The sequence below is a fragment of the Chiroxiphia lanceolata genome, chromosome 5 (genome assembly GCF_009829145.1).
Source record: "Chiroxiphia lanceolata isolate bChiLan1 chromosome 5, bChiLan1.pri, whole genome shotgun sequence".
Taxonomy (NCBI): domain Eukaryota; kingdom Metazoa; phylum Chordata; class Aves; order Passeriformes; family Pipridae; genus Chiroxiphia; species Chiroxiphia lanceolata.
The window spans coordinates 61,324,798-61,349,470 of record NC_045641.1 but is presented as its reverse complement, the minus strand read 5'-3'; the positions used below and the strand labels follow the sequence as shown (position 1 = coordinate 61,349,470).

General features: G+C 46.7%; 1 protein-coding gene across 6 annotated transcripts in view; it reads left to right on the top strand.

Moving 5' to 3' along the window:
* Positions 1-16,444, top strand: part of SLC6A12 (solute carrier family 6 member 12) — a 42,732-nt gene extending 26,288 nt beyond the window's left edge. For all 6 annotated transcript variants that reach the window (XM_032688337.1, XM_032688334.1, XM_032688332.1 and 3 more), the window contains 6 exons: positions 4-116; positions 863-1,000; positions 3,482-3,584; positions 9,764-9,864; positions 10,950-11,120; positions 14,182-16,444. In XM_032688337.1, the coding sequence (XP_032544228.1) occupies positions 4-116; positions 863-1,000; positions 3,482-3,584; positions 9,764-9,864; positions 10,950-11,120; positions 14,182-14,325 (770 nt within the window). In that variant the 3' untranslated portion in view covers positions 14,326-16,444. The remainder of the gene's footprint in view (positions 1-3; positions 117-862; positions 1,001-3,481; positions 3,585-9,763; positions 9,865-10,949; positions 11,121-14,181) is intronic.
* Positions 16,445-24,673: the final 8,229 nt, after the last annotated feature.

Sequence of the window (24,673 nt, the reverse complement as noted above, 5' to 3'; positions counted from 1 at the left end):
CAGGTCCTGGCCTGGCTTTCATAGCCTATCCAACAGCAGTAACAATGATGCCTGTGTCTCAGCTCTGGTCCTGCCTCTTCTTCCTCATGCTGATCTTCTTGGGACTGGACAGCCAGGTATAGCAAACACCCCATCTCGTCTAACACCCAGATGCCTGTCCCCACCCTGAGCAATCCCCACGGTCACTGTAAAGTATAAGGTGGGTTTGTGCCTTGCTGGTACCTTCCATATGTTCTCTACCTTGTACGCAGCGCTTTCACATTGAGGGAGCTCAGAGCTAGGGCCAGTGGCAGGCCAGTGGTAACATATGCTGGCATCTCTGTTTAGTGTCCTCCTCCCTGTGTGTACTTGAGGATGTCCCAGCTACATCCCTTCCCATCTTTTTGCCGGCACCGACTCTATGCACACAACAGAGGGAGGCCTGGCACAGAGCAGGGCAGTCTGGGAGCAGGAATGGGGCTGTTTTCTCCCAGCTGCATCCCAGCAGAGCAACCCCTGTGTTCTCTTCTCACTGGTGTGCCCATCTCTTACCATCTCACACCCCTGTTATGCCAGGAGCAAACCTCTGCAGAGCACAGTGTGCAACCCTGGCATGCTGGGATGAGGGATGCAGGGGGTGTCCTGGCATGTTTGCCAGGCAGGGTGCTCTGCTCAGGCTCTGCTCTGCAGCACCTCAGCCCCTCCACCTGGAGAATCAGGCCTTATTCCTCTGTTTCTGATGGCCCTTGGTGGAAGCAAGACATGAAAAGGCAAAACGAAAAAACAAGGATTTGGGTGGTGGGAGGCAAAAAAGGAGGGTGAGAGGAAGTGTGTGCTTGGGGAAGGAGAGGCACTGATTTTTCTGACTTGTTTTCTTCTGCAGTTTGTCTGTGTGGAAAGCATGGTGACAGCTATTATTGACATGTTCCCAGGAGTGTTTCGGAAGAAGGGGCGTCGGGAGCTGCTGATCCTGGCCATTGCAGTCATATGCTACCTGCTGGGCTTACTGCTGGTCACTGAGGTAAGAAAGGAGCAGCTGGGTTATACAGCTGAGCACCAAAACCCCTGCTACACAGCTCTGGAAGTCTGGGCAGAGACAGCAAGCTTGTCTTTGGTGCTGTTAATTATCCTTCATTTCTAATGCATTAGCTGGTGTCTCTCATAGCTAGTGCTGCTTTGACCCTGTGTGATGCTGGTGCACTCTCTGCACAACCGAGCCTTCCAGAGAGATGGTCCCACAGCCCAGAGAGGCTGCTTGACACACAGCTTTGTGCAAATAGAATCATAGAATCAGCCGGGTTGGAAGGGACCTCTGAGATCATCAAGTCCAACCTTCGATCCAGTACCACTGTGGTTACTAGACCATGGCACTACAGATGCCACATCCAGTCTTATCTTAAAAAGCTCCAGGGATGGAGAATCCACTACTTCCCTAGGCAGCCCATTCCAATATCTGATTACCCTCTCTGTAAAGAATTTCTTCCTAATATCCAACCTAAACCTCCCCTGGTAGAGCTTAAGACCATGCCCTCTTGTCTTCCTCATAGCTGCCTGGGAGAAGAGACCAACCCCACTTGGCTACAACCTCTTTTCAGGGAGTTGTAGAGAGTGATGAGGTCTCCCCTGAGCCTCTTCTTCTCCATGCTGAACAACCCCAGCTCCCTCAGCCTCTCCTCATAGGACTTGTGTTCAAGTCCCTTCACCAGCCTTGTTGCTCTTCTCTGGACCTGCTCCAGCCCCTCAATATCCTTCCTGAGCTGAGGGGCCCAGAACTGGACACAGTACTCCAGGTGTGGCCTCACCAGCACTGAGTACAGGGGAAGAATCACTTCCCTGTACCTGCTGGCCACACTATTCCTGCTACAGGCCAGGATGCCATTGGCCCTCTTGGCCACCTGGGCACACTGCTGGCTCATGTTCAGCTTCCTGTCAATCCAAACTCCCAGCTCCCTCTCTGCCTGGCTGCTCTCCAGCCACTCTGTCCCCAGCCCATGGGGCTGCTGGGGGTTGTTGTGGCCAAAGTGCAGGACCTGGCACTTGGCCTTGTTGAACCTCATCCCGTTGGAATCAGCCCAACTCTCCAGCCTGTCCAGGTCCCTCTGCAGAGCCCTCCTGCCTTCCAGCAGACCGACACTCCCCCCCAACTTAGTGTCATCTGCAACTTTGCTGGTGGTGGACTCAATCCTTTCATCTAAATCATTGATAAAGATATGAAACAGAACTGGGCCCAACACTGATCCCTTCGGGGGCGGGGGAAGCTCACCCGAGAGAACTGGGAGGTGGCTGTGCCCCTCCTGCTTGCCCTGCCTGCACGAACTGCCTTGCTACAGAAGTGCCACGTCCAAAAGCGCCACGTCCCTGTTCGCCACACTCCGGGTGGCTGGCGCTCCCAGCAGTCGTTTAAATCCCTCGTCCATGTGCTGGGTTCCACCCCCCAGTCAGCTGATTGGCCTCCCGGGAGACCTGCCACACCTGATCGCTGACACAAGCTGAGCTTCTTTGAAAACAAGCTCTTCTAAGGGCTGTGATCGTTTGCTGGCTCCTTTCCACACAAAGCAGAGCAGCAGGAGGGGAGCCTGGGAGTAATGGCTGCACCTTAACCCTGCCTGAGCCCATGGGAAGTGTGATCCCTGGGACCAGAAGGAGCAGAGCTGTGTCAGTATGTGCACATTGTTCACACTGCTCTGCAGCTGAGAGTCAGGCATCTCATCCTGCACAGTGGTGTGCTGTGCTGTGCTCTGTGTGCATACCACATGCTTGGGTGGGGGTCTTAGCACTCCTCCATGCTGCCTCCATGCAGTGTCAGCTAATTCCTGCTGAACTCCTTAGGCACTGATGAATGATCCTCCAGCAGGATCCTGGCTAAGGAGCTGCTGAAGGCAGCTCCCACTGCAATTGATTTGAATGAAACCGCGTGTCTAGAGCTGTTCAGCATTATTTGAAAGCATCTACTTGACTTGGAGGGGCTTTATCTCTGAGAAATCACATGAAAATCATCCAGTGGCCTGTAGAGGTAGCTGATGGCAACTCCTCAGGGCTCAGCTCAAAGGGAGAGGCAGGAGGGCAGCCCCATGTCTCTGCCACTGCAGAGCTTGGACCTTGAGCAGTATGTAAAGTTGGGCAAAGGTAAAATAAGGTATCTGAATGTCCTGGTGCTCAAGATCTCAGGTTTTTGGGTACAAAGTTCTGCACTGCTGCATGGTATTTTGAAATGATGCTGGAAACTTGCTAACTGATTTTAAATGAACAAACAAATTGGCTTCTGCTCCTATGAACTGAGAAGCCAGTCTAGCCAAGCAGGATCACAAAATGGGCATGAAATACTCTCCTACCACCTGGCCTGACTGTCTTTTTGGGACAGAGTGGGGACAGCCCCAAGAGAAGGCTCTCCTCCCACCTACTCTAGACTCAGTGTTTCTGCTGCTATTCTGTTTGCCTCACTCATTTTTCCCTGACATGGAATAGTCTTATCATGGCTCTGTCTTTTCTACCTCTTCAACAGGGTGGCATGTACATCTTCCAGCTCTTTGACTACTATGCTGCCAGTGGCACATGCCTGCTCTTCCTGTCTGTTTTTGAAGTCATCTGTATAGGATGGGTGTATGGTAAGTGGAGGACAAAAATCTATGTTGCTCTTTCTCAAGGCAAGAATGGGGAGTTGAGAAGTGGGAATGGATAGAAAAGATCCTCAGGGGGCAAAAAAAATGCTGTAATTACCCTCTTTCTTGTCTGATTTTCACTGTGTTTCCTTGCAACATTTCTTAATTGCTCCACATTTAGAATAGGATTGTTTTTTCCTTCTCTGTGGGTGACTCCTGTTGAACTGCCTTGCTGTTTTTCCCATCTGCCCTTTGAATTAGAAAATCAACTGTAGTGGATTGTCTGCAGTTGTTTGGTGTTTGTCCCTGTCTGCTTACACTGTGCATTTAGTTTAGTCCTGTCAGTTAATTGAATGCAAAATGCAGGATGCAGACCTGCTGTGTGTCACTTCTGTGATGATACATGCATCCTGTTTGCACAGGTTGTGATGGCAATCCCAAAAGAAATAGGAGAGCCTGCTTTGGCTCTCAGTGAGGTCTGTAACTAAACTACTCAGGAGCAGGATTAAACTGAGCCCAGCGAACTATGAGGAAGAAATCAACTGCTTGTTAGTATGTGCAGTAAGAAGAGTATACTCTGATATCCTACAGGAGGTCTCTTCCTGGGTGCTCAGTTCGTCTCTTTGAAGCTTGTGTCGAGGCTGATGGTTTTTGGGCAAAGAACCTAGTTGTGTGTGATACAGGGAAGCTGCTCTCTCTCCTTAGCTTTGTGGAGCTACATGATCTTGATACTTGTAAGGACTGTGCAAAGCTATAGTAGATGCCAGCTTAGACCAGATGCTAAACATCTCACCGTCACACATCTGCTAGTTCCAACTACTTCAAGCAGCACTGCCACCCTAACCTAAGGAAAAGACTGCAAGCACATCATCATGTTGTGTCTCAATGGCCAGGAGCAGATGATCATGGAGTAATACAATAGAAGAAAAATTAGGAATTATACTTTCTGTAAATGTTCTTCCAGCTTTTAAAAACTTATAGAACCATAGAATGGTTTGGGTTGGAAGGTCATCTAGTCCACCCTCCCTGCCACTTTCCACTGGACCAGGTTGCTCAAAGGCCTGTCCAACGTGGCCTTGAACATTTGCAATGATAGGGCATCCACAACCTCTCTGGGCAACTGTTTCCAGTGTCTCAGCACCTTCAGAGTGAGAAATTTCTTCCTTATATCCTCTCTAAATCTATCCTCTTTCAATTTAAAACTGTTAACCCTTGTCATGTCACTATAAGCCACCTTTATATATTGAAAGGCTGCAACAAGGTCTCCCTGGAGCTTTCTCTTGTCCAGGCTGAACAGCCCAAACTCTCTCAGCCTGCCTTCGTAGGAGAGATGCTTCAGCCTTCTGATGATTTCCATGGTCTTTCTCTGGACCCACTGTGGCAGGTCCATGTCTTTCTTGTGCTGAGGGTCCTAGAGTCCCTCAGCTTGTTGCCCAGGGATTTCCACAGCCAGGAGTGAAATCTGTTTATTTCTCTTCTGTTAATTTTCCTGATTGAAATGCTGCAGTGAGGAGTTCCATGGCTTGCTTAGGTGTTGTGTGAGGAGTCACTCTCTTTGCTTGTTTTAATTCTGCCACCTGCCAATTTCATTTGGTGCCACCTTTGCCTTATTACAGACAGTCAGTCCCTGTGTGCTCTCTTTGGTGCTTACAGTTTTGTAGAGGTTGTGTTGGCTGCAGTGCAGGTGCTGATGAAGGATATCGGTTTCTCCAAATGCTTTATGTACAGCAGGAGCCAAGTGCTAGTCTGGATCAACTCCTGTCTTACTGAAATGGTAGCCAATCCAGCTGCTTGGATTTGACCTCCAGGGAATGCAAGAGAAGCAGATATATAAAAAAGATATATTTTAGAGGGATGTCCTGCAAGGAAAGCTCACCTGACAGCTTGCAATACCAGACCCTGGCCAGATTTTAATTTAGAGGCATCTTCTGCCCAGTCTTTCTGGGATTTATAGGGACATGGAGATCCTCATCCGTCTGTGACGGGGCTTCATCATCACTCTGTGCTAGGTTAATTCATTAAACGGAATTATGGTTTAAAGAATGCAGCCCCCTGACATTTTTAGCACCACAGAGGCCACATGCCTTTTCTGATGACCCATGGACAGCAGCAATGGCAGACATTGAGTAGCAGGAGAGATGGTGCTGCCCCAGCAGCCTTGAAGGGAAACTGAGTAACTGGGGTCAGAGAAATGGCCCTTTTCCTCACCCTCACAAGTTCATTTGTATCACTCCACACAGTGGAATTTTACCCTCTTCATGTTCTGCTTTGCATCCATTGGGAAGATTCTCATCCAAAATGCAGTCAGAGGGCCAGGGTGAGGCATTTTAATGGAAAAAGAAGTGCCTGGTGCTGATTAAAGTTGTTTTTTTTTTTTAACCCAGCATTAGAATTGGCAGGGCTGAGCCTCTTGCTTACCCTGTGAAGAATTACAACATCTCTGCTAACACAAATATGCGTTCTGAGTTTCCCCTCTCCCAGCACATACGCCAACCACCCACCACTTGGCAGCTTCCCTCTGCTGCCAGGCAGCTGCTCTCCCAAAGATCTGAGGATTTCCTCACGTGCTGCTCTCTGCCTGTGAAAGGATCGTGCAGCATCGGACCTGCTGGTCATGTTCCCCAGAGAGGAGTCCTGGAGGGATTTTGGTCCCCTCCATGCCCCTCCTCCTCTCTCCCTTCCGCTTTGGGGCCAGCAGCCCTTCTATAAGCAGGCATAGGTTTTGAGCACTGGGATTCACAACATGATGCTACTGAAATGTGCTGCAGACAGGATGTTTTGCAGGCAGTCACAGCATGCACGTTAGGATTAGCTGTTCCAGGGGAAAGCAAGGGCCTCAATCACTACAGGACAGCCAGCGCTAAAATCATTAGGACCATTTACAAAGCTGAAGCAAACCGATGCCAGTGGGTACCTATGGGTGGCCCCAGGGCAAACCTGTGTTTTGCTGTGATATATCTATCTCTATTACTCACAGGTAGTGTAGCTTCCAGAAGCAGCAGCCTCCTTTTGCCAGGATGCTGCCTGTCGGGTTTGCACTGGCTCCATGTGCCTTATCCTCTCAGATGCACTGGGTACAGGCAACCTTACATGCTTATTTATGGACAATAAGGGTTCTGCCCCGTGCACCTGGTACCCAGTGGATCTGCAGTGGTTGCAGTGCCACAAGGCCTCCACTACTGGCTCTTTGCACAGGTTTGGTGCAGGTGTTGATGCTGCAGGTTTGAGACAGAGAGGGAGAAGATACAAGCTCAGCTCCATGGCATGGAGCCAGGGTCATCACCTATTGAAATATTGTGGATGAAGTTTGGTATAGATGAATGCAAATAAATGCAGATTAGAAGAAAAGACAGGAAGGGATTTCTCATAGATTCTGAACTAGCAGACTTGTGAAACTCACTGTTTTTTGAATCTTGTAAAAATAAAATCAAATTTTTGTCCCTTTCAGTTTGGGTCTCACTGTTGTAAGCTACATAAAATGAGATGGGCTCCGTAAGGACAAGACATGAAGACATAAGCAAATCTCTAGTTGGATTAATGTGAAATTTATTCTCGTGAATTTATGTGGCAAAATTAAATGATTTGTCAGAAAAGCATGCAACCACTTTAAAGGTATGTGGGATTGATCAGCACAAGAGAAGTGGTACCAGCATGCATGGTTAACTGTCCAGTGCCTGCATACCATTCTTCCTTGTCTTGGGATATTGCAGATAACAGCAAACCTCTTTGTTCATTCCAACAAAAATCTCTTTGGGGAAGTCTTTATGGTTTTCTCTGCAGGAGCTTTATCTAATCCTTCTAATGTGCTGGGAAGGAAGGGCACATTCCTCCAGTACATGTCCTTCAGCTTCTAATTTGCTTGCAAAGGCAATGTTGAATGATTGAACTGATTCTTAAGTTTAATTACTTTTTTCCTCTGCCTGTGAAACTTAGAATATATAAAACCTCCTGTTCATATACTTCCTGAGAATGTTCCTGTCAGTCTCCATTGCATTTCATCACATCACCCACTGACTGCCACAGTGGCCACAGAAATGCAGGACCTGATGGTTGTACTACAGAGAAGAGGGATAAGGACTGGTGGAGGCTCATCATAACTAACAGCTTTAGTTTTGGATTGTTTTCTTGGTGGAGGATGGATGTGTTTGTGTCCTCCTTTTTGTCTGGCATTTTTGTATTTCTTTAATTGTTATGTCTCTTTGACTAGATCCTACATCCAAATTTGCAGGGAAGTTTTATCTACCACAAAGTTCTATTATTAATTAGTTTATCTGTCCCTTCTGACATCACACTGTGTTTCTGTGGAAACACTATATGGTGTAAGACACTGTGCTATACTCATATTCTGAACTGCAATTCATGTCATTTGTATCTCTTTTTTTTTTTCACCCTCTAGATAATTTCAGCTTTTTGGCAAAGTAAATTTCATATACCATCTCCTTTCATTCCTAGCATATTTTTAGCAATGCTATCTGAAGCCTCATGATATTTACAGCTTGGAGGTTCTCTGATGTAGGCTGGGCTCCCACACAAGGTTGCATGTCCCTTGATATGCCACAGCTTGTTGTCTTTGCTTGAGGCTACTTGTTAACTCGCCAACTCAACACTGTGAGGTGTTCAAAGAACTACCCCCCTCCAGTCTAAATACTTCAAAAATCTGGGTTTAAAAGAGATTTTCTGCAAGCATTAGTCATGGGATATAGAAAATACTGTAAAAAATTACAAAAAAATAGAAAAGCATACATAATGTGCTTTTGTAGAAAAAAAATATATTTAAAGGAAACATAATATGGGAATTTAATTCTGAAACATAAAAGCCACAAAGCAAAATAAAACTCATCCAACCCCAAACACTCACAAGTGTGGCCAGTTCTCTAGGTACATATTTTGCCCAGTCCAGCCTTTTGCTGTTAAGATGCAAAGAAGCAAGGTCTCATCTCCCTTGCAGGTGAAAACCATGGCGTGGCCATGAGTTCACAGGTGGATGAAAACCCAAAAGCAGAATCTTTCTTTGTCAGCTAAGCACTGTGATAAAACTTTAATAAGACAAATACGCTATTATTTCATCCTAGAGCTGTTTAACTGGTAACCCTTTTTCTGGATAGACTATCTCCATTTTTTTAATCTAATATTGTTGTATTATTTTACCCGAGGCAGTCTGCTATAGTATCTCTGGTTAGTTCTGTTTAGGAAGGTGTTAGGGAATCGTATCCATCTTATGAATGACTTTTTGATTTTTCTTCATTTTAAATATCTTTCTGGCCAACATTAGGCTCTTGATCCTTGAAGATGCCCTAGAGCTTATTACAAGGTCTGCTGAAGTCCATCTGCATTATGTTGTCTCTGTATGATATTTCATCCATTTCCTCTTTGTGCCTTGGGCTAGGAAGAGTCAATGGTTAGAATCCAGCCAGCGGCAGGACTTTTAGATGCTTTTCAGAGGTATATCCCACTCCAGTGCACCATGAGATTCAGGTGGGTCCCACATACTCTGAACAACATAATTCAGTGAGTGAAATTAATGAGGAGACAAGAAGGAGATAGGCATCCACTGGACAGCTCTCATTGGAGAGTTCAGCAGCATTTGCAGATGGAAGGTTTGGTTTCTGGAAGAATTTGGATTGCCAGTTTATGCCAAAAATTAAGTGTTCTGTGGAAGGCAGGCGCTTGATTACAGGGGTCATGCCCAGCTCTGGGGGGATTCTTGACAGGCATAACAGCATATCTGTTTACAAAGAGAGGGTTTTGTTAGATGTTCCCTATTCTCTTTGTTCCTCTTAGCACTCTGGACTCATGTAATCCCATGTGCTCAACCTGCAAGAGCTTTTCCTTACTGATCTATAAACCAGACAACTCCTCCTTTCCTCGTGCCAGCCCTTACCAGTACATGGGCTGCATCCTCTCACTTACAGCTGCTGCTCTCTGAGGGACTGTGCGTTTCTTCTATGTCGAGCTTTCTGACAACTTGTGGATGAAGTTAAAAACCTCCATCTCTGTTTAGCCACAGATGGGCCTTTTCAACGCCAGAAAAGCCCACCACCTGCTGCTCTATTATTAGGGTAGCCATGTTTTTACCAGGAGTAAACACCGAGGATAAAGGAAGTTGGGATCTGATGTGAATAGTGGTTGGAGGAAACAACAGTGATCTGACCTCTGCCTTTGTCTCTGTGGTGGTTGGTGCCAAGGTGCCGACCGCTTCTACGACAACGTTGAGGACATGATTGGTTTCCGGCCGTGGCCCCTGATCAAGATCTGCTGGCTGGTGTTCACCCCGGGTCTGTGCTTGGTAAGTGCAACTATGGCAGCATGGTATGTTACTCTGGGTCCCTGAGCTCCCAGTAAAAAAGGTTGATTTTTCTCCAAGGTGCTGCTGTAATTTTTTCAAACTGCTATGGAGAAGGAGAAGCTTGTCCATAAGCTGAGGTGGCTATTTACTTCTTTTGTAAAGTAAAGCCTTATGTTTTGCCTGGACAGTTAACTGAGCCTGAAAAGCCACTTGTTTACTGTGAAGGCAAAGGGAAATATATCCTAAAAGCCTGGTGAGGTTTGGTCAAATTGCTTTTGAATAGAAGACTAGTGAGAATTACCCTGTTCTGAAATACTTGCTTCAGCCTGTGTTCCTGGGATTGCCTGTGGTTCAGAAGTGTTTTCCACAGCTTTCTATGTTATTAAACTACTTGTAAAGCTTCTGTGACTGTGTTTAAAGAAAATGCACCCAATGTCAGGCAAGTTCTTGCCTGTTTTGAATTTATGTCCAATCTTGCTCCACTGGCTTTTTACATGAATTCTGAGCCAAATTCTGCTCCTGCATCTGATGTTGAGAGTTGTTTTCTTTGACCTCAGTGGGAACACAGATGGGATCTATAGCTACAACTTACAAAAGATTCCTAGTCCTTCATCCTTAGGCTCCAGCAGGACTTGAAAATCAGGGAAATTTTCAAATCAAGCCTGAGCCAGCCCAAATCATCTGAAAGCTCTGTAGCTAGAGAGCCCTGGGATGGGTAAATCCGTGCCCACATATGTTACTTCTGGAGGGCTTCTGCCAGGGACAACAACAATTCCTAGCTTTGATATGAATAAATTGCTGTCTCAATGTTGCTGGACCCTCAAAGTTGCTGTCAACTTTGCTTACACTGAACTCTTAGGAAGCCTGAAGGCTTTACAGTCTGGAGATGCCTGGCCCTGGCTCAGAGGTAACTTCTTGTGCAGCTAGCATGCACCAAGCTCTGCTCACCACAGGTAGCCAGGTCGACTCTAGCTCATACAAGACAGCACACTCACTGCCACATAGATGGTGCTTGCAGGGTGGCCAGGCTGCTGGGCTTGGCTGCTCCCTTTGCTCTGTTTAAGTCTGTGTTTTCTGCTCCTCAGGGTGTCTTCCTGTTTTCCCTGATCAAGTACACACCCTTGAAATACAACAAATCCTACGAGTACCCAGCCTGGGGCTACGTGCTGGGCTGGCTGATGGCACTCTCCTCCATGGTCTGTATTCCTCTCTATGCCATCTTCATCCTCCTGAAGACCAAAGGACCACTGAAGCAGGTACTGGGGTTGTGGTCACTGGGCATGTTGCTGTTGCTTCCCCCAGATGGCTCATGGAAGGGCCCCAGGGAACATGCACTTGCCATATCTCTCCTGCAAGAAGGCAAGGGAGGGTGAGAGTGGCCCTTCCCCAGTATATTCTATAGGTCTTGTTGGCAATTTGGAGGGCTTGAAGTATCTCAGCACAGCTTCCAGGGTGATCATCAAATGCCCAAAGTCTTCCATGAGGTCTTGCACCACCATGCTCAGTGCAATATATAGACATATATATACATATATATATATAGTATATATACAGTAGGTTGCAGTGCAAATCCAGTGCAAAATCAGAATCTGTTTTGCCTTTACTTCTTGTCCCTTTTATTCCTGGGTCAGGACTATGTTATTTTCAAAAAAGAAATTACCCAGAATTATTAAAGAGGATGTGCTCACAGAGCTGTAAAGGTCTACCCTGTGCCGTGCCCAAGCCTGTCCTCTTTCACTGTAGACACCTTTGTTCTTGTCCTAGGAAAAACTGTATTTAGGAAGATGGTGTCATGGAGATGACACCTCACCTGACCCATGAAGAAAGATCTGAGTGATGTACAGTGCATCTAAATTTCTACACAATTTCTCTTCTGGTCCTTCCCCATCCTCACTGCAGCTGGTTGGGGGTTGTGGAGGGCAGAAGGAGCAGGTGAACAGGGAATGGGAGCATCCCTGTGGCTGTGGTGTGGGTGTGATGGGTCGTGGATAGGAGAACCCTGTGCTGCCAACACATCCAGGGATGGGCTGGGTGCAGGATGTTCTGGTTGGCTCCATTGTCTCAAGGAAGGTGAATCTGTGCCCACATGGGCTCTTATTTGCTGGCTGAGAGGTGTGTCAACAGGGAGAGACAAGAGTTGTGGCAGAGCTGGCTAATTCCTATCCCAGGCTCAGGAAAAGATACAGGACAAGGCCCAGACAGGAATGGCAACAGTTAAAGTCTTCTGTGAAACACTGTGAGGGGCATAAGCCATGCAGGCCGGAAGGTAGAGGAGAAGTATGAAGCTCTGAAATAGTTTCTGTTTAGCTGCCTTTGACCCTACAGGCTCCTGGTTGCTGCTGGCAGACGTGAAGAGATTATGAGTTTGGAAGGGAGCTGGGAACTGTACAGTATGAGGAACTGCAGGTGAATCTTGTGCCAAAGTGCTGTGATATGGTTTGCTCCAAGTTCAGACCTCTAGTCCTGCCTCTTACAGCCCTCTCTTGTGCTCTGGGCCATTTAGCAGTGATGCATCTGTCCTTTCCCTTGGCTGGTTTGAAGAGTTTGACTGGGTGGCTGACATACCTGACTCCCCACAGCTCAGAGGCTTTATATGTCTGAACGAGGATGTGGAGATGTCACTGATGTAACTGCCCACGTGTCGTGCCTGCTAAACAAGCAATCTCTCTCACCCGTGGCAAAGTGCTTCAAGCCCTTGGACAGAAGTGCTGCTGTGAGTAATGCTTATTGCAGAGCACTCCTGAGGAACTGATTTGGCCCATTTCAGATGGAGGGTTTTTCTGTTTGCCCTGGTTTAAATGATATTATTTGTAATTTCCAGGGACCCCTCAGTTACGTTAGTATGAAGGAACTTCCAAAGATGTGATTTAAGTATGTGGGGAGGAAACAGCTGCTAAACCTGGGTTGATTCAGGGCAGAATCAGCGCCAGCCACATGATACCTCCTGGAATACTTGCACTTTTTTTGAAAACAAGTTTTCCCAAAATATACGTGTTCTCTTTTTCCAGACACACCCCAGAAATGTAGTGAAAGAATTTCCTGGCACAGATGCTTCCAGGAACAGTGCCTTTCAACTGAATATTGCAAAACACTCACTGAAAGCAAGTTTGTAATTGGTAATTATGATCAGTCACTGCAACAAACTGATGCCTCTCGTTATACTTGATTGACCAAGAAACACAAATGTTGTTTCCTAATGTGTCTGATTAAGGCAGCTCAAGCTCCAAAGACTGAAAATTCACAATCAGCTGCTCACAAAGCAGCTGCAGACCAAGGTCAATTTCAGAAATCATGGGGCAAATAGTTTTGAATAAGTGAACAAAATCCATGATTCTGGCAGGCACTTCACAAGGGATGGGAGCACTAAAATTAATCCAACGAGTCATGGATGAATTGGCTGCTCTGCTGGGATGCACTCTGCAAGGGAGGAGCATGCACTGGCCTGAACAGCTTGTGATGGAAAAAGTTAGTAACTGTGAAAGCCAGTTTTCATCAGGGAAGTGATACGCTCTCTCATGGAGCCTGGCAGGTAGCTGCAGGACACTGAGTGTTGGTTGGCTTTGGGAGGAGACCAGGAGCTCAGGAAGGCGTGTGGCACAAGAGGGCCTTCAAAAATCAGATGAGTAACACCGGAAATTCACAGCAGCTGTCCCTGTAAGCCAGCACTTTTCCCCCAAAGAGCTCGAAGATACTTGCATTTTTTAAGAATAAACTCCCCAAAGCTGTCACAACACTGCATATGTGTGTGTGGAACAGCCTGTAGCACCCTGCATTGTGCGGGGCGGAGGGAGCTAAGGGCAGGGAGCTGCCTCACGACCCCTGTCTTCACCATCACATTCTGGCTGGCTGGAAGAGGGGAGCTGGGATGGTTTGGGAGCAGGAATCAGTGTGCAGAGGGACTTCTTCACCTGGGAAATGCCGCTGAGGTGGGCATCATCTACCACCCTGTTTTGAACCACAGTACTTTCTGATGATCAGACCATCCAAAAGGCTTTGCAGCTCTCACCAAAGTCAATGGCAAGCATGGCTGCTTGGTATAGGAAAAAAAAGGGCTTTATGGCGTTTTCTTCCATTGCCACAGAAAATGGCTGTGGTGCTAATTACTGGCATCCTCCCTCACAGAACCAGGTCTGTGAGGAGTCCAGCTGAAGTTAGCCTGCTCTCCTCCCTCTCTCTTTCACAGCGGTTCAGCGGGAGAAGAGCAGGGAGCTGGGAGCAATGGCTCTCTAGATGCCTTTGCCCCCAGCAAAAGTTGTGGATCACTATTGGCTGTCAGTTTGTTTATCAGCCTAATTAACAGAGACTTCCTCTCCGCAGCGGCTGATGCAGCTGATTTCCCCGGCGGAGGATCTGCCGCAGCCGAAGAAGCACGTGGCGGGGCTGTCCGAACCGAGGCGCCAGGGATGGTCTCCTCCGATCCAGGAGGTGCTCAGCATCATAGAGAGAGAAACCCACTTCTAAGGCAGACTGATTTGCTCTCTCCTTCCCAAAGTGGTTTGTTTTCTCTCCCGGGCACTTCCCTTCTCTCCTTCACATCTGAGACAGAAGCATTGGGACACCCTCTCCTTCCAGCCAGCTGGTTGCACCCACTGGGGACAGTATTTCTTTTGACACCCTGGGGACAACTCACCCTGCCAGTAGCTGGGAAGACTGCAACATGCTTTTGTTAGAAGTGTCCTTCAGTACTGACATTGGTTTGGAAGAGAAAAGCAACACAGTAACCAAAAAAAAAAAAAAAAAAGAAAATAAAAGGTGCAAAAGGTGAATTCATGTTGAGAGGAGGAAAAGAAAACACAGTGGTGAGAGAGAGAAAGGAGTAAAGGTGTGAAGGAGCCAAGTGAGGGATGCAACAGCACAAAGTGATGGGGTGTTAGTGCAGGAAATAAGTAAGCTGGTTCAGAAGTACATAAGAAGCTGGAGGATAACAAAGGAAAATACACTGCTAGGTCACCTGTGTATGAGGAAGAGAGGAACATATCATAGCCAGTGACAAAAAGGAGGATGCAGTGTTAGTAGTTACAGCTTTAGCTTGTCACTGAAAGGGAAGAGAGTGACAGGGTGCTTGATGCAATCATAGTTGTTCATGATGGATCTCAAGGCAGTCTTAGGCTGGAAAGTGGGTGAGGAATAACTACCTAGGGGACTTGCTCTTGGTCAAAACTACACGGCCCAGTAAAAACGCATCCGAGAGTGAAACCGATGAATATTTGACAATTCTTTCAGAAAATTCATGAAGTGTAAGAAAAGTCCTAGAGCAGCTGGTAAAAGAAACAAAAGGGGGGAAAAAAGAGCTGCATCACAGCTGGGAGAAATGAGACCCTGGGGACTGCACGCCCACAAATTTAACTGCACTGCTGGGGCATTTTGTAGAGGAATTAATGAAGGAGCTGATGGGCCTGGGTCAGTGCTGCAGAGCAGTTTTGGGGCGAGGGTGGGAGAATGATTGCACTCCCTTGGCTTTGCTGCAGGTGACTGCTCAGGGGATAGGGAAGGCATAATTGGGCGCAATAATCATCAGCTCAGGCAAGATAAAGCATAATTAATTAGGTAAGATGGGTTCATTGGAAGCAGATTGTGTCGAATTAAAGGCTTGTCGTTGCCAGGGTAGTCAAAAATGTGAGATGATGGCTGGGAGGAATTGTGCTTGGATGCAGGGTTTGGTGCGGTGCCAGATGACTCTGTCCTGTGGAGGCTGGGGCTGTGAAACTCCCTGTCAAATCCTGCTTGAATGCCTATCAGAATTTCACAGCCAAAACCACAAGAAAGGCCAGTGGCAGGTTCCCCCCAAGAGCTTTGCTGTGGTCGAAGGTACACGCTCTGGTGCATGGCTGTGTTGCAATATTGGCGCATCCAACCACGCCAAAGAATGGCCATCAAAATGAATCACAGATGCCACAGGCTCCTTTCCCTTGTTCCAAGTAATTGCTTTTCCCTGTGCTGTGTGGAGATAAGCTACCAGCACTGAAAGTAAGCAGGGAAATCGGGCCTCATCTGTGCAATTCGGTACCTATTCCAATTGCTATGGGAACCTTATCTTTTGCAGTTTCCTGTGAGTTTAACTGGAGAATTAGCATAGGGCAATCTTTTCCCCATTTAATTTCCTTTCCTTTAAAAACTACAAACTGTTGGTGAAATGAACACTGAAAGTCAAGTATCAGAATTTGTACCTCTCTGGGACATTATCACTTGATTGGAGATGTTTTGCCAGCTCTCTCATCCTTCCACAGCAAATCTCATTCACGTTCCCTACAAAGGGCTGCAGCACCACATAAGACACCATTTATTTTATTTTTATTTTTTAAAGAGCTGAGTGTCACATTTGCAACAGTAATTGCAGGAAGAGCTTAGCATCTAGAGGCTTGCAGTCAGGCCTCAAGGTAAGTAGTTTGGTGTTTTTTCCTCCCCCTCCCAGCAATGTTGCTCATGATTCGGTGTGGAGAGGAGACGTGGAGATGGGTTTACTCCTTTTCTGAGGCAGTCGGGCAAAACTGTAAAAATCCTACATAGAGATAAATCGGTTTTCAGTTCTGAGCACAAATGTGGGGCTGTGTCATTGAAAATAAATACTGCATGAACTGGTTCCTCTGTTGCTGATGTATAATCTGATAGTAGCACCCACCTCTGCCAGGAAGCAGCTTATTTTAATAAAGGCAGAGGAGGTGTTGCTGTCCCCACTGAAAGCAATTCCAGAATTCCCAGGATCAGGAAATGAATCCAGTTTCTTTGGATGGGATTGACAGAATTTCAGAAATTTTAAGGGAAATCTCAGTGACCCAGAGTTGTTTAATTCCCTTTCCTTTAAAAACTAAAACCACTTAGATACACCCAGCTGAGGAAATGAGAAAATGCCGATGTCTTTTGCTGTAAGATCCCCGGCACAGTTAGAGACCAAGTAATAATTTTCTAATCTTACACAAAGATCTCAGGCATTGCTGCATGCGTATGACAGATCTGACAGGTCTCCATTAGCCCCTGGATTTGAGCTTTTCTGGAGATCTCTGAGTCTGATGAGAAACTGCTCCTGTCCTGCCCACCACGAGGAATACAGTACTGAAGGGATGGTATGGAGAGGAGGGAGGTAATTTACTTTTCCCCTGTAATTGTTGGTAACATACCAAAATACAATGCATTTGAAGTCCAAGAGAAAGTACAAGGTGGCCATACTGTGCTGCTCCTCCTAGGTGGAAGAAAAAGACTTTATATAGAAGCGAGGACAGACATCTGTCAAGCACTTAACTACCACTTTTGGGTTTTCAGGTTTTTTCCTTTTTTTTTTTTCTCACTAAAAAAGGTTGTTTTAATCCCTCTCTGCAGAAAGAAAAGCCAGGGAAACAGTTTACTAAAAAAGGTACCAAGACAAAAGAAAGATCTTGCATTATCCTTCTCCTTTCTTCCTTTCTTTCCTTCCTGTTATTTCTGTTTCCTCTACTTCAACCTTTCTACCCTTCTTCCTTCAATAGTGATAGAAGGAAAAAAAAAAAGGAGGGAAACTTGTGTTGTACAAAATTTAAAGAAAGAAAGGTAAAACAAATGACAAACAAGGCAAAAAACGTGTTAAGAGTTATCTCCTTGCTGTGTTCCTCCCACTGTTTATGTACCCTCCTAGCCAGAGAGGTTATATGTGCCCTTCTGGCATGTTTCTTTTTCCCAGAGAGAAATGTGTAGTTCTTGAGCCTCTTCCCTTAGATCCTCATCTGAATGAAAGTGATTCCTGATCTGACTGAGCTGCTGCCCCCTGCAACTTGGTCAGGTAGGGAGACATTGTGGTGACCTCAAATGGCCCTGGGGCTGCAGCTGATTTGTGAGCCCTTTCTGTCCTGGCCCTGGAGGATGTATCCAGGCTCTGGAGGACTCTTACAGCAATTCTTGCACTTCTACCTTTGTCCAGCATCAGGATATCTTCAATTCATGTAACTCCAGCCTTCAACATAGTTTTTTGGGAGAGGAGAATTGCAGTGGCATTTCATCTTGGTTAGGGCTTGGCTCTTGAATCCTTTCCTGCCCCAGGTGACCATGGTAGCCCTCATGCAAAGGACAGTGACCTGCTGTAGCTCCCAATGAGCTGGAGATGCTGCTGTGCCCTCCTTTCAGCCCTCATCTTTACTTTTTGAGTGGAGAAAAGCCATGCCCACCACAGCTCTGGTGCAGGGGTTAGCTACCGAGGATAGTTAGCTACCACAGCTCCAGCCTGAGCCAAGCTCTTGGTTTGCCCTTGACCCTGTGCAAGTATTGCAGCTTGCCAAGGGCCAGGAGAGGGAAAAGAGCAGTAGGGACTGAGCTGGAGGAAAAAAGGGCATTTTTGCTTAGAAGAATAGACTGGCTTCTCAGGCTGTGTTTGTGTTGAGTGAGTTATGGGTGTTATGCAGCAGCTGTGTGGTTTGTGCTGGAACATGGGGACTTCCCTGAGTTTTGCTTCCCTGGTGTGTGGCAAGAGGGGTTTGCTAAGATGCTTTCCCCATGTTGAAGGGAGGTGGGTCTTGCACATGTAGAAATAAGAGATGTGCAAAGTGACTTGAGTGCACAGCAAACGAGGGCCAGGAAAGAGACAGTGGGCAGTCATGCAGGTATAGAACACGTCAGGTCTTCCTGAGGTCCTTTGCTTTATTAGGTTACATGTACTTATGTACTGTAACATCTTACTAGTTAGCTAAGTCGTGTTTGAACAGAGTAAGAGGGGAGTAACATTTATCAAAGGATGAGATAAAATTATACATGCTGTCAAAAAGTAAGAATTAAAATTTAAGACTCGAGAGGCAGAGTAGATGTGCATATGCTGCTATCCAGTTCCCTATGCAGGGCTGAAGGGGAGGGCTGGGGCTTTAAAGTGAAAGTCTTTATTCCTGAACCTCTTGCTGGGGCCAAGGGAAGAGAAGAAATGTCTCTAACAGTGCTTGAGGTGGCAGTGGGGAGATTGTTTCGCTTTGTGTTGTTTTTAAACCCAGAATAAGCCCTCCCTCCTCAACTGCTTTTGGAGCACGATCCTGGGTCTGTTTTGAATCCCTGACCCACGACTGCAAAGGGGGACATGTATTTTCAGAGCTGTCTGTTCCAGTTTGTCAAGCTTGAGCTTGGAAAGCTCTGTGGAGAGGAGAGGGATTCCTGGGGAGAAATGCTATCTATGTCTGTGCAAAGCCAGTTGTGGGCAATTCCATCCTGTCTTGCTTTTGGTGACATGCCAAGACCATTCTGTGAAATGGCCTTTTGATTTTTTTTCTCCTGTTTTGGTGGTTGTTGTTGTTGTTGTTGTTTTACAGGCAGTAGAATCGTTTCCTGCCCAGCCTGGGTTACAGCCAGGATGGGGAGCTCTATCCCTCTAGCTGGCTGGGATGGCTGCTCTGGACTGGAGGCATGCTCTCACTGAATCATTATTTGCCAGTGGCCACTAAACTTTTCCAAAACATGCTTTATCGAGTGTGCAGCTTTTGTTGTACCATGGTGTAGATAGTGGTCTCTGGAGAAAGATGAGAGATTACAGGCCATCTGGTGCCTTTCTCGACCTCGTATTTTCAACAGGAGATGAAATAAGCTTCTTTTTCTCATGGAGGAATAAACCCACCCCCAATCATAAAAGCAACCTGTCACTTTCCCATATCCTGGAGGAGGGCCACTGCCACGTTGTGCAACATGAACTTGCCTCCCCACGCACTAGCTTTGAGGGGAGGATGACCTGAGAGCTGTAGCCCGGTGTTTCTTGACCAGGCTCTCCAGAAGCAGAGGTGCTGCAAGCAGCACACAAAGGGGCCCAGGAGCTGCTGAAGAGAAATCCCACCAGTGGCAAGGTACAGCAGTATAAATCAGTAACCCTGGGTTAGCTGGGATGGCGGGAGGCAGTCTGACAGTGGGAACTGGCCTGATGCTGGGGCTTAATCTCATAACTTTGGGGAAAACGTACCTTGGCAGTGTTAGTTTTCTGTGCTATGCTTTTGAATGAGGTATGAATACCCCAGACAGGCTAGGTGAGCATAGCTCCACTTGCACTGGTGTGATGTATATACCAGTCATGTAGCAGGGTGGAATTCTCTCTCCCGTGCCCCATGCAATCCTGTCCCATGTGTGTTTGTCTCTCATCACCAGCATTGGGATCTCCCACTCCAAAAGGCTTTTGCAAGGCTCAGCTTTACACCTCGTTTACACCTTACCTCAAGCATAAGCTGCCAGCCAAGTAAGACAGAAGACCAGGATCAGCTTCCAGTCATCCTGACCCATAAACCTCCTTGTCCAGGAGCCCAAGCGTGGGAGTGTGTGTCTCCACATGGGTGAGCAGTGTGGTCAGATACAGTTAGTTTTTTCAGAGCCTGTGGGCAGAGGATATATGAATACTTTCAGAACATATTGATTTTACAGCAATAAGTTGGGAAAATACTCGGAATTAATTTTCTTTTTTTTTTTTTTTGTTGCTGTTGTTGGGGATTTTTTTGTTTGTTTGTTTGTTTGTTTGTTTTTATGAGTTACCTGCCACAGCTCACAGTTAAAAGATCCAGCTTTTAGAAGTAACTACGGTGGTAGTGGATCAAGGGTTGGACTTGATGATCTTGGAGGTCCCTTCCAACCCAGCTGATTCTATGATTCTATTCTATGATTCTATGATTTGGTGCCTTAATATTTTACATTATTTTCAGTAAGACACCCGGCTCAGGCTCTTTTACAGTTCAAGACATGGGGTGTCATTTCCCTTGCTTTTGGGGGTTGTTGAGCTCAGTCCTACTTTCTTGCTTTCCTTGTCTCCTAGCAGTTGGAGCTGGGCAGCTGGGAGCAGGGCAGGAGGATGCTGACCTGCGTCATTACTTCTGAGGGGTCTCTCCAAGTATTTGCAATGGCCTATGGTCAGGTGAGGCAGCAGCAAAACCTTTGCTGTTTGGTCTTTGTGCACCCGTGAGGTTTCAGGTGAAGAAGAAAAAGGCAAAAGGGACTGGTCCCTTTTGGGAAGTTATAGATACTGACCTGAGATGTTCCAGATCTCCACATCTCGGGTTTGCGTGTGTGTTATGGCATCTGGGGGAATTATGCTTTGGTAGGTTTTGTCTTAATTACATCATTTCTGTGATGTTGTGACGGAGGCCAGTGAGTAAATGCATGGCTGCTGGTGTTTTGAGTTTGTGAGCTTCTGGACTTCAACTGTAAGCAGAGGTAACTTGTAATCTTGGTAAAACTTTCCAAAACTTCTTCCCTCTCTGGAAGGAAGGGAAGGGTGTTTTACTGTGGGCAGAACTGTGAGCAGCACCTTCTGGCTGTTCTGTCCTAAGTCCCTCAGGCAGGCTGACGTAAGACACATCGAACAATGGCAAAGCAATTTCCCACTGTCCGATCCTATCGATAGGAGCAATTTCCCTGGAGGGGGTGAAACTCAATTGCTGCAAACAAGGACTAGTTCTGCTTGTGTGAATCACATGGGCGAGCAGCAGCATGGCTCCAGGCTGGAGACATTTTCCCTCTCAGTGCAAGCACCGTCGCTTCCTATGTGGTGATAAATGAGGTTGCACCTCTGTGGCACTTCACAGAGGAGCCAGGCCTTTGCTCTTCCTTCTCCTTTGGTCCCCAAGGCCCATGTACTTATCATGATGGAGCACCTGTGGTGGGCAGTGGTTATGCTGCCTCTGTTGGTAACGTGCCCTGGTTTGCATCTCATATCCAAATCTGTCCTATTTTTCCTCCACATCTATCACTTTTTTTCCCCCACTCCTGTGCTTTTGAGGTCAAACGCAGCTGTGCAATAAGGCTTCTCCCTGTAGGAAAGCATTGCCATACAATTGTACTGGGAAGTGGCATAAGCTGCATCAGTATAACTGTACTTATGCTGATTTAAAGTGTCTACCTCAGAGCTTTTATCAGCATAAGCCTCTTAATAAAGAGGGAAAAAAATCATATGAGCTACACCAATGATGTAACTAGACCTAAGGGCACATTGACTTTAAAGTTAGGCTGGTTTAACAGAGTATGTGATTTCAGTTAAATCTTCCAGAGTGTGTGAGGATGCTTCTATTTATGTTCCATTCACACTAATTTTAATTTATATTAATTCCATCAGGATCAAGTTTGAGCTAAGTTGAACACCATGTTACTTTTCACACTGGTTTTGATGGATTAGAAGCAATAGAGCTAAATCGTCCCAGTCCCTTGTGACAGCAGTTTCACTGACAGAAAGATGATCAGGTTTTTTAGCTACATTTATCAAAGCACTCTGCAGATACAGGCCCACTTTCATCAACGTGACTATGTCCACTTATTACCCGAATGATCTTTAAACTGGAATAATCGTTTCAAAGTGTGCTGCTCTGGTTTAATTTAGCCTAATTTGTTTTGATTTAGATGGGCAGCACCGGTTAGTTATGGGTAGGCAAAACCTAAGGGAACACCCTGCAGTGGGTAGGTACTGCTGTTACACAAGTCCTACCAGAAGTCCTTTTCCCTGCAGAAATCCCATGGTTGGGGTCCCTAATGATTCCCAGGGCCTTGTGCTCCTTGTTGGTGTGCTGGGCAGGAGGTGCATATCACAGGGACACTGGACACCCAGTTTCAATCAGATACCCCTGTGGCAGGGAAGACAGCTGGAAAGATGAGGGCAACAGGAGGCTCTGCCACACTTAGAATCTGCTCCCAAATCCCACCATGGACACCAGTGGTACATGGCCTCTGGGGCCACCTGGGAACCTCAGTGTCCCTGTGCTACCTAGACCCCGGGCATTCTTGCACTCTGGGTTCTCTGGCCTTTGGAGCACCTCTGGAGAAAGCTGGAAGCCCACAGGAAGGTGCCTTATTCTCACCAGTGCTTCGAGAGCACCCAGCAATCAGCTCGAGAGCTCTCCGGCAGCTGTCAGGAGGCGGGCGCTGGTGATTAAACCTCACGCCTTGGAAGGGCAGCTCAGGTCTGGTTTGCCCGGCAGGAAACTGCGTCTGTGTCACGGTGAGATGCTGTAGGTGTCAGCCCCATCAGAGGATGGGCTGGGCTACCCACGGGTGTGGGCTGTCCTCAAGCACCACCTCCAGCTGTGCTGCGGCTGGGGAAGCAGACGTGAGGGTGCAGAGAGCTTAGCTTTCACTGTGCTTCAGTCGTTGACAGCAGTGTGTTTCTCTTCTCTCAGAAATTTCCACATGTACAGCCCTATTTATTTCAATCAAATGGAAAAAATAGTCATACAGCTAGTAGAATTCTAGCCACATGAACTGGAGATACAGGCCCTTAATTGAAAGAAAGAGTAGGGAAAATGCCATTATGACCCCTTTGAATGCATGGATTTTATTTTAGTGGCCTTTTTTTTCTCTTCTACCTAATATCCCCTCTTCTCCCAGGACTTGTCAGATTGATCTTCTTCATTTTGTGCTGGGGGATCCTTGGTACTTCAGGTCTTGCTTGCTGACTGAAAGGTCAGTGCTGATAAATATTTAGCAGAGGAAGTTTTTCTCCCAGGTGTTTCTCAACCACATGAGTTAAGGTGAGGTGCACAGGACAAACAACAGAAAAAACACTGAGCTTAACAGAACTTGGCTGTTTCACTGGTGACAAAGTCTTACTGCCAGTATATCCAGTGACATTATCTCACTAGTTCTCCCTGTCTCCAGAGTATTCCAGGGGAAAAAGACGAATAGGTGAGCCCTGAACAGAAGTGCTCCAATCCAATCTATTTTTCTTTTGCAGGTCACTTTTAATCTCCTCAAGGGGTGGTAATTCCTTTTCTTTCCTTGTATTTATTTTCAGCTTTGTTCTTGCCATATTTCTTTTACATTTTTTATTCCTTCACCGTGTTCTGTTTTGTTTGTGCTGCTGGCAGCAGGAGTGATTTAAAAATGCCCAGTCTTTGAAATAAGTCATCTCCAGATGAAATTGCTCCCAAGGGCTCCTAGCAGCTGCAGGGGCAAGCAGCATAAATGTAGATTTAATACCAGTGGCTGAAGGTAATTGTAAATAAAAGTACTATCTGTGAAAAGTATTGGACAAGTTTCCAGGGAAAGGATATTTCATAGAAGCTGTGAGCCCCAGCAACGTGGCTGGCAGCCTGTGGAGGGCTATAAACACATGGGGCAAGACCTTTTCCTATGCCGTAGGACTGGCTCATCCCAACTTGACTGGGAGTGATTACACAGGGTGGCCAAGATCAGGAGAAGCTGAATTTCTTTCCTGGGGAGAAGAGGCCAGTGAGGCTGGCATGTGATTGTGTTACTGGGTATTAATAGTCCAGCCACTTGTCGCAAAGCAACCCTAGACCCCACCAGAGAAGTCTTCAACAGGCCCGCTGTTTTGGGAGTCATGTGGAGTACCTGTGGGTGGAAGTTGGCAGGATTGAGCACAAGGAATTGTCCTGCTTTTCCTACCCTGATCTTACATATTTTCCCTGTCTATTCCCTACCGACCACCATTGAGGGAGGGTGGGTTTGGTGGCAGGAGTCAGACCAGACCTGAGCTTTGAGCTGGCTCAGGGAGGAAGGAGGCTGGCCAGCTTGGCCCCCACTGCAGGTTGGTGGGATTGCTGAGGTTGCAGAGGAGAAGACCGTACCTTAAACTGGGCTCAAAAAATCAGAGGAGAAGACCAGGCCTTGGACTGGGCTCGAAAAAGCAATGCCTGAGAGCCCTGATGTGCTGGCCATCTTTGCTTCCCTTTGGAGGTGGTGGACTTAGTGGGCTTAGTCAGAGCCAGGCAGCCTTGTATCTCATAACAGCCCTTTTGAATGAGTGCAGCCCTATTCCTCTTTGAAAATTGTCCTCAAGTGATTATACTGCTGCTTATTTTACAATGATCGTGTTAATGATTTTTGCAAATGAATTTTAAACCAAGAGATGTCTAGCCTGATTATTTGGCTGCTTTCACCGCTGTCA